A 10,002-nucleotide genomic window follows, 5' to 3' on the forward strand; every position below is an offset into this window, starting at 1 on the left:
TACATGTTCAGTGGTAGTTGGCAAGCACCGTCACGCGAGCCAGGTTTCAGCAACTGGAGTAGTATATCGGTTCGAACCCTGGAAGGACGAACTCTCTACAGGTCAAGTATTTGAGGATTTCACACCGTTTGGGAGCGGTTTTACAAACGTCTATTTACGGATCTCTATCGTTATAAAACGGATCAGTTTCTGGTCTGGCCCGTAAAGTTTACCGTATAATGACGGAAATACGGTTCTCAATCCGTTGACCATCCATGCCGTTCTTAAACGGTGAATCACGCATTTTTTTCCGGAAACACTGCTGCAACTTCAAATTACGGCTTTTAGCCGTTAACTTACGGAAATACTTTTTACAGTGTAGTGTTTGAAAAAATAAAACAAAAATCGCTTCGGTGCAAACCGCCAAAATCAACAATATCAAAGAAGTGCTAACGGTAATAGAATTCGATTAAGAAATCTGTTCCAAAATTTCAGGTGACTCGCCACTTTTCAGTGTAGTTGATTTTTTTAGCCCACTTGGGACTTTAGTCGTCCCAGCGGGCTATTGCATTCACTTTTCGTCCGTCGTCCGTCCGTCCGTCCGTAGACGGAATCCAGTTATTTTGGGAAGTTTTGAAGACGCTTCAAGGTAATGTCTTGATATTTGGTTTATACATGTATCTACCCTAGACACATCTTCAGCCCAAAAAATGGCCCTGTCAGAATCAAGATGGCCGACTGGCAGCCATTGTTGTTCGCCAAAATCAGCACTTTTTACACATTTTTGAACTTATTGAGGGAAATTTTGAAGATGCTTTGATCAATTACCTTGATCTTTCGGATATATGTGAATCCCCCCAGGGCCCATCAGCATAACAAAAATTGGGTCGATCGGACTTAAGATGGCCGTCCTATGACCTTTTTAGTGCCCAAAAATGTTAATATTGGCCCGAATTCTGAGTCCTGTAGCTTCCTACTGGTTTACCATTTCTCATTGCAATTTGTGATGGGTATTCTTTGAAAGGGATGTTTTATACCTGAGACAAGTATTTTTCATCAGCCAATTATGACGCAATTGGCGGCCATCTTGGTGTCACCAGTACTCATTCGTAAGTGGGAAAAAGTTTTTCCACATTATATTGATACCTAAGCGTATTTTGTTACCACAATCATTTAGAAAGTTGTAGCTCATAACGTGTTCTATGATTGTAGTGAGTTTCAAGGTCATTGGATTTTGTATATGGCCACCAGGGGGCGTTGAATAATGCAATATCTAGCATTTCTATATTATATTCGTACCTATGCATATTTTGTAACCACAATCAATTGGAAAGTTGTAGCTCATGACATCATCTACTATGGTTGCGAGTTTTAAGGACATTGGTTATTCTATATGGTCACCAGGGGGCGTTGAATAGTAGAATAACTTAATATTTCCTTATTATATTGGTACCTAGGCATATTTTGTTACCATGATCAATTGCAAAGTTGTAGTTCATGACATGTTCTATGAATGTGGTAAGTTTCGAGGTCATTGGGTTTTGAATATGGTCACCAGGGGGCGTTAAATAGAAGAATAACTTAGTTTTTCCATATTAAATTGGTAACGAGGCATATTTTGTTATCACAATCAATTACAAAATCGTAGCTGCTGACATGTTCTATGATTGTGGTGAGTTTCAAGGTTTCGCATTGGTTTTTGTATATGGTCACCAGGGGGCGTTGAATATTGAAATTGTTAGATTGTTGAGCATTTGGAACCACTTCCCAAGTGGGCATGGTGTCCCTGGACCCCTAGTTTAAATCTCTGTTGTTATGTTGTTATTTTGATCGATTTATCGTTAGAACTGATGGCGATATATCGTTCGTATCGCGTGGGTTTATCGGCTGAACTGATCTGATAGACGACGTGAAGATGACATCGCTATTCCGAATGTGCCTGCGTTTAACACAAAAAAAAACGATAAATCTATCTTGTAAAATGGTTGGCTTTGTATTTTGCTCGTTGTCCTCCATAATTGATCGGGTCCGGCGTATGTCGGCTGACTCCAAACTAAAGCCAAATCGAAAGTCACCGGTAAATTAGGTGGCGGATTCACTCGACTTTTATAACCGGGGAATGTGTAATGATTCAAGACAAACTGCCCTGAAACAAATGAAGAGTAAGTTCAGAAACACAATGTAGAAGTTGTTTCGAAGATGCTATACTTTTTCGAAATGATTTTGAATTATTGAAGAAATCTCGAAGTTATTGATTTAGATAATATGATATCTTAGGAAGGCATCTTTTCAGAAATGGTGACTACTTTTTTGTAGTGAAGCCCATTTCATCCGTTTCATTAAGTACAAGCCGTACATAACTGGGGCAAGGGGCAGGGCAGTTGCCCCCTAGAAATTTTGGAAAAGTGCAATTATCTTTTTGCAGATATCATTGTTGCAGATATCATTGTTATATCCAATAGAAATTTCATGTAGAATCACTTATGTAATTGTAGTGACATTGGACTATAATAGGCCTTACCAGTTTTTGTTAGGTTAATCAGAAGAATCGGTATATCGATTTTTGACTAGGTAGCTGCCCTTTTTTCGGGTTTGTCTGCCCCCCCCCCCACCCCCACAACATTCAAATGCTATGTAGTACAGCCCTGGATAAGGCAGGACCTGTTGATAGTTACCGACCTCTGAATCTAGTTTCTGTACTGAATTCAATCACGAGGTTTCCATCTGGATTCGTAGCAACTCGCAGAACCTGCAGTCGTCCACCGAGACGACCATCGGCTTCTAGTCCCGATCGCCACAGAACCGTATCATAGAAAAACGAAAACTCCATCGTCGTACGATGCTCCAAAGACGCCCAGCTAGAGGGCGCTGACGCGTAGATGTAAGACACGTATAGAGGCAAGCGAAATGTTAGAAATGTTTTGCCGCGTTTCCGCATTTGAAAATCCGACAAGACCGAACCTCCGCACATGTCGATCAAATCGGTCATGTGATACCAAGCCTCGAATGTCCACGCGCACGATTTCAAATCCAGTTTCCGGTAAAGTTTCAGCGACTTTTCCTCTCGAATGTTTTCGTCGAATAAAATGCCGCGTTTTGTCGCGTTTTCGGCGTTCGTCCGGTCGTCGTCGATAAATCCGTCTCCGCGAAATTCTCCTCCGACGTCGACGAAATTCGAACACGTATGCTGGCGTTGATAGATCGAATCTGACAGCAACAATCGCATATTATGAATCGGAAACGTCGATATAAGCAGAATCATACCGTCTTGGTGAGGAATCTCGATTTTGATATGTATCCTGTTCGGATGAATCGCGTCGTTCGGTTCCACGTATTTCATCGTAGCGACGAACGAATGACCTTGAAGGCCGTATCGGTGCCCGGAAACGATCGCCGACTGGCAGACGCCGTTTTCGCGACTGACGAAGACCGGACGGCTTTTTATCGGGACTCCGAACGAGCCGTCGCCGGATGTCGGCCGAGCGACGCATCGCACGCTGAAGCCGCCGCGAAAATATATACTATCCAGAACAGAACGATCGACGCTCGTGAAAACGGTGTCGGCCAGGACTAATTGAAACGGTAAATGTAATCCGTTCGTATCTAACGGTAACGCTACCTCCCATTCATACTTGATCAATGATTGGTTGTCGTGTCAAAATTTGGATATCGAGAATCGCATGGCTGAAATTAATACAATTTCATTGTATTAATGATATCCAGAAGACCATTCAGTTATCAATATTTCTTTTCTTTTCTTTACTCGTTTTTTTTTCAATCTCAATTATTTTCAATAGTTTTGTCATTTTATCTACTCTTATTTTTTTATGTTCTCTCAGCATTTTTTACTATATCAGTGTATCTTAATGTTAATATGTACATGACTGTCCTGACCATTTGTCAACAATCATCCTAATATCTCATCTTCGATGATGTTTGTGAATGAGTAAAAGATTATGGCTAGGATTTTAGGAAACAGTATTTGAAATTAATCTTGTCTTCATTAATGCATGTACACCCGAATAATGTTATTTAAGGTGAAACATTGTGAAGTCGGAATAGTAGATGATACACAATATGAGCCGGAAGAATCGTTCACCGTTAAATGATACTGCCCGATCCTCTCCCGAGACCGATGATACTACTGCTACCCCGATACCACTGTTACCAGTGATACTGCCCGATCCTTCTGGAGACCGGTGATACTACTGCTACCCCGATACCACTGTTACCAGTGATACTGTCCGATCCTCTCCGAGACCGATGATACTACTGCTACCCCGATACCAATGTTACCAGTGATACTGCCCGATCCTTCTGGAGACCGGTGATACTACTGCTACCCCGATACCACTGTTACCAGTGATACTGTCCGATCCTTCTCGAGACCGGTGATACTACTGCTACCCCGATACCACTGATACCAGTGATACTGCCCGATCCTTCTGGAGACCGGTGATACTACTGCTACCCCGATACCACTGATACTACGGATGCTTTCGGCCCGTGTTGTATGCGGTGGAAATGTTCTGTTCTTACTGTATTGTCCCATCGCTCCCTCTACATAGCCGCCATCTTGAAACGGTGTTCTGCTACACCACTGACTAACCGTGTAATTTGACAAGTGAAGACTTGTTCACGTAGTTTTTGATGTTCCATTCGTTGTAAGAGCCTTGTGGCGATCGTGAAATCGTGAAACTGAATGGAGCCCAGTCGTTAACTCTGTATCTACTCTATTGATTCAACATTAATCTTTGGATAAAAAATTACAGATTTTGTTTGGGTAAAAGACAAAAAAGAGTAACGGTGGTAGTTTGGTACTGGTATTTCGACGAAGTACACAACAGTCACCACTGGGGACTGCCACTGGATACGATGACAGTCATGCCGAAGGATAAAGGAAAAGGGAAATCTCCTCGTAAAATAACGGACACATTTAAGAAGCAAAAATCCACAAATAAGCTTAGACAACATAATAAGCCTCAACCACGTAAGTTCATCGCCTTTCGGTTTAAGTTTTGCTATCAGATATTTTCAAAAAGACGGGTGATGTATTGTCAATGCTGCATTACTCCAGTTAGGCCTAAGGCTATTTTGCCGATTACCTGGTGTGATTGGCTAATGTACGCCGAGATGCTCGACGCACTTTCCTTGAGTTTTCTATGTATAGGCTGGCCGGGCCTTCAGAAAATTCAAGGAAGGTGTGGAGAATATAATATTATAGGGTTAGGGTTCCGTTTTAGGGTCAGAAAACGCCTCAAGGGTGAGAAAAGAGTCCAGAGGGTTAGGGTTAGGTTTAGGGTTCGTTTTACATCTAGGGTTAGGTTTAGGGTTAGTGTTAGGTTAAGTGCAACATGCCGCTGGTGGTCAAGTGGCAATATGCTGACCAGGGTTTGAGTCTTGCAGCATCCGCTCTATTTTCTCTAAATCTTTCTACCGCTTTCTTTGAATTTTTGTAAGTCGTACACCTTTGTGCGCATGGGTTAGATGAGCTTATAAGAACGCATCTGAACGAAAATTGACCCTTGCTTATTGGAACTAGACCTAGCCTTCAACAGGAGATTGTGAGTGATACGATATAGTTACACCCTAGAAAATAGAGCGGGTAGAACAGTATTCGAACCTGGGCTAGTAACGTTGTATCATTAGGGTTTTCTGTTATTTCACAGAAAACCCTATTGATATCCGTGTGATTATTAGGGTTTTCTGTTACATCACAGAAAACCCTATTGAGATTCGCGTGTTTCTTTTTATTATTATTTTATGTCACACTATTTTCACTAAAAGAACTAAGGCTTTGTTACCTTGCCGCTGTTGTCGATACAATCCGTATGATATCGTTCAGCTCACTGAGATCTACAAATACTCCGCGTGTTTTTTCACGAATCATCGTTACAAAAGCACTTTCGGGCCGTAAACATGGAAAATTTAGCCCCATTCAATGGGGCGACATGTTTTTCGAGTCGTCATCCCGAAATCAACCAGCAGGCCGATTGTCACTTCGATTATCAATTCAAGTATAAATGAACTAATTTATTGCCGCAGACTTCACATTCAGCCGCGGGTCTTCAAACAGTGATTTTAACAATAGCCCATTTTCCTCATAAAATCATATTACCGATACACTGGAAATTTACTACTTTAGATTTTAAAAGCACTGTCGAGCCGTAAACATCGACGAATGGACGTGTGTTACTACATCGTCATTCCGGGGATCAGCTGCGAGTTTCTCCTCATCATGAGAATCAAATCGATTACAAATTAATTTATTACTACCAGTGATTTGGCTGCGGGTTTCAAGGAGTTAGTTTAACAATAGGCCTACCTATTTTTCTTTACCGAATTAACCGTGTATTTACTAAGATAAATCTTTAGTGTACTGGGGAATCGTAGGCCTAAACTAAACACGCCGAAGAGAAATAGCAGAGAAAAGCTGTTATGTCGACGAGGTATCAAAATAAAAGAATATATTACTTTATTCGGCCGCGGGCTTCAACCTCTATATCAATACCATCAATGCTCTATATTTCCTACAGTACATACCGATCATTGTCAAATGCACAAGGTATTTACTAAATACAAGTATATAACATACTCCTATCCGTATGCTGGACTCACACTTGACATTCGGAGTAAGCGTTCGCTGTGGGGGAAAGGGATCATTCGCTGTGTCGCTTGAAGTGTTTATCGAGTTTGACGCGGCTTTAGGCCTATCGGTACTGAGCTTTACTGTCTCAAACAAACACAGTATAAAATTGTTGCGTTTATTAACGGACTCATTGGATTGAACTTCAAAACAAAGTTTACGATATTTAGGTGGGTTGTTATTCAATAGGCCTACGACCAATCTGTCCGGATGTTAGGCCTACGCATATACATAGGCCTACATAGGCTAGTAGCCTCTACTAGGTTAAGCGTTCGCTGTGGGGGAAAGGAGATCGTTCGCTGTGTCGCTTGAAGTGTTTATCGAGTTTTACGCGACCTGAAGGCTTTAGTATGGTGGCTGATAAGGGCCATGCGTAAAAAAAACACGAATATGCAAATGAGGGCGACATTATGACAAAACGACAAAACTAAAATAACGCGACAAAACAATAATTTTGGTTTTGTCGCCCGCGACAATACATTATTTTGGTTTTATCGCCCGCGACAATTCATTATTTTGGTTTTATCGGCCGCGACAATTCATTAATTTGGTTTCGTCACCCGCGACAAATCAATATTTTGGTTTTGTCGCCCACGACAATTCAATATTTTGGTTTTATCGCCCGCGACAATTCATTATTTTGGTTTTATCGCCCGCGACAATTTTTTTTTTTGTCGCGGTTTTATCGCCTGCGACAATTCAATATTTTGGTTTTATCGCCAGCGACAATTCATTATTTTGGTTTTATCGCCCGCGACAATTCATTAGTTTGGTTTTGTCTCCAGCGACAATTCGATATTTTGGTTTTGTCGCCCGCGACAATTCAAGATTGGAATTGAATTCCTACCCAGTTAAGATGGTTCTTAGATTAATGTGTGAGTAGTATTAGTAGAAAGGGGCTACTGTATCGGTTAAACGCCAGACGTTATTCTTAATCGAAATGTTATTTGCAGATGATGATGATGTTGTAGCAAGTACGTCGACGGCTACCAGTACTACATTGATCTCCGAGAAGGACTTGTCAATTCTCCGAGATTTCGACTTGGATTGGCAGTTCGGACCCTGTTTAGGTTAGAAAATCCATCAATCGCATTTCGTGCAGTTCTTTTTCGTAGCAGTTGATGTTAATACAGGGTCCCTACGACTCCTTGATTACTTGAAAGCTCCTTCTGAACAGAAAATATTTTTCAAAGCCCTTGAATATCCTTGAATTTGAGCAAAATGCCCAAAAGTCCTTGAAAACTTCTTGAATTTTGAGAAAGTGGCAGTCAGAAACATTTAAGGTTTTAGGCCTAGTTAATAGTCATATGCCTTACACACAGATTCCACCGAATTAACGGTTTCCTGAGATAACAGTACTGATTTAGGAGTCTACTATAAGGGATATGATAGCAATGATGCAGGCACTCCACGAAACTTGAAATTTTCTCCATGAAAACTCCTTGATCTGTAGGGACCCTGTAATAAGCGGTTTAGATACTGTACAGTCAAAAAAGCTCTCATGCACAGCTCAATCGATGCAAACATTTTTGTAATTCGAATGGCAGCGTCTTAAAGGACTTCGAATCTATTCGTTATTTGTCGGGTGTGAATTTGATTTATTGTTGTTAGGAATAACTCGTATTGAGAGATGGGAGAGAGCTAGAAAAAATGGCCTGAATCCACCTGAACACGTAATCGAGCTGATCGAAAACAACTCAACAAATGATAGTTACACTCAGTGGTAAGTAGCCTATTGTTGCAAGTTGTCTGCAAATGTCTATTTTACTTATGGGCTCAATCATTGAAGAACTAGGCATTTCTCTCGTTGCACCAAAATTGTGCATATTGTTAGTTAGGCAAAACCAAAACATTGGGATTTGACTTCAAATAAAATCTTTTTGCTCTGAAACATTTTGGTAAGATAACGCTAACATTAATAACCGTATAATCCATTTAAGTAATTCGCAGATAATAAGTTGCTGAACCGAAATACATTTTCCTTTCGGCAGCGATTTGAACCTGATGGCATCGAGACTCGCCACGGTACGAAGCCCGCCACACTAGCTCGAGTGCGCAGCTTTGATGATGTTATTATTATATCATATATCCCGCTTTATTTTAGCCTGGGTTTTCCCATTTGCAGTTTTTCCGTGAAATTTGCCTCAGCGATCATACAACGGGCCATCCAATTGATGTTGCAACTTTTCGTGCCGCAAACCTGTGCACCTGGTCTAGTGTGGCAGGGTTTCGCGTCGTGGCCGAGTGTAGCGATGCCATCAGGTTGGAATCCCTGCCGAGAGAGGATATAGAAATCGGGCGTTTGTAAAGGCATTCATTAAACTGTGTTGGCTTTGAATAATGACTTATCATTGATATATCTTTCATGCAGCATTTGGGCGGATTATAAACAGCTTTGAACGGAGATGGTTGAATGAACGGAAGTCTCATTTCTCGTCGACACTCGTAGCGATGTCCATTATGTTGCAAAGGCAGACAGTTCGCCTTAACGAAGATCGCACTATTGTTATACAGGACCCGGTGGATTTGCTCTTAAATAACGGGTAGACAGTATTTCACAATCTATTCCAAGTCGACGAAACAGACTGGTCAACAAGAGAAATTGTGGTTCCTAATATTCTGCGTACTATTGTACCTGTATACATTTAACCTAACATTTGACTAGGGTATGCCAGTGTAATCCACAGGTTGAGATAAACCATCCTGAAAAACTGGCCCTTGGACTCGGGCTTTTGCCAAAGTTATTTTACGATGTATCAAAACAAAATTTGACTGGATCTACGTTGACATTTTGTTGTTATTACAACATATAGTTGTAACAGCGAACGATATCTTCCTAATTGTGTTGATTATACCCATATTTAGTCAGGAATGCTATGTAAAGTACAACATCTTTGTTTTAGAATTACAGTAGACTCAGCCTTACCTTGTACCACTCAGCTAAGTCATCGAAGATTTTCAATTTCTTTGAATACAATACAATTGGTATCAAATGTGTGTGATTTCAGTCCCACAGCGACTGAATAATGCAAAGTCTAGAATATTGTGTAATTTGTAAATAATATATTTAATCTTAATGAATGTTTTATCTATTTACGTGGAGATATTTTTAATTTACAACTTGGTACCTTTATCTGTTTTCATAGAAATATTTGTATTTACAATTCTCTGCTGCAATATTTGTATTGAGTTTATTGTTAACAAGTATATTATATACCGGTAATCAGAACTTCTTGAAGACTTCTCTTTTCAGTAGTGAATAAAGTAATTTCCTGTGAAATAATTAAAATTTCAATTAAACTTCCAATACATTTTATGTTTTGTTTTGATGAGCCAAGTTTATTAGGTTAAAAGTCTGTTTTGGGTCTGCGTAGATT

The 10,002-nt window shown here is 40.4% G+C and overlaps 2 protein-coding genes across 3 annotated transcripts; one reads left to right on the forward strand and one right to left on the reverse strand.

The window, feature by feature from the left end:
* Positions 1 to 1,859: 1,859 nt before the first annotated feature.
* On the reverse strand, positions 1,860 to 3,384 carry LOC141898883 (extracellular matrix organizing protein FRAS1-like). Its single transcript, XM_074785029.1, has 2 exons — positions 2,659 to 3,384; positions 1,860 to 2,125 (listed from the first exon to the last, which is right to left on the reverse strand). The coding sequence occupies exons 1-2, from the start codon at positions 3,317 to 3,319 to the stop codon at positions 1,860 to 1,862; spliced, it is 927 nt and encodes a 308-aa protein (XP_074641130.1). The 5' UTR covers positions 3,320 to 3,384.
* Positions 3,385 to 4,596: 1,212 nt separating this feature from the next.
* Positions 4,597 to 9,895, forward strand: LOC141899736 (DNA polymerase delta subunit 4-like). Of its 2 annotated transcripts, none has more exons than XM_074786213.1 (4): positions 4,597 to 4,969; positions 7,579 to 7,695; positions 8,237 to 8,348; positions 8,997 to 9,895. In XM_074786213.1, exons 1-4 carry the CDS (start codon positions 4,855 to 4,857, stop codon positions 9,022 to 9,024), a joined length of 372 nt encoding a protein of 123 aa, XP_074642314.1. In that variant the 5' UTR covers positions 4,597 to 4,854; the 3' UTR covers positions 9,025 to 9,895. The 2 variants fall into 2 exon arrangements, with proteins under 2 accessions (XP_074642314.1, XP_074642313.1); XM_074786212.1 differs by lacking the exon at positions 8,997 to 9,895 and adding an exon at positions 8,730 to 8,956.
* Positions 9,896 to 10,002: the final 107 nt, after the last annotated feature.

The sequence above is a fragment of the Tubulanus polymorphus genome, chromosome 2, assembly GCF_964204645.1.
Source record: "Tubulanus polymorphus chromosome 2, tnTubPoly1.2, whole genome shotgun sequence".
Taxonomy (NCBI): Eukaryota; Metazoa; Nemertea; class Palaeonemertea; order Tubulaniformes; family Tubulanidae; genus Tubulanus; species Tubulanus polymorphus.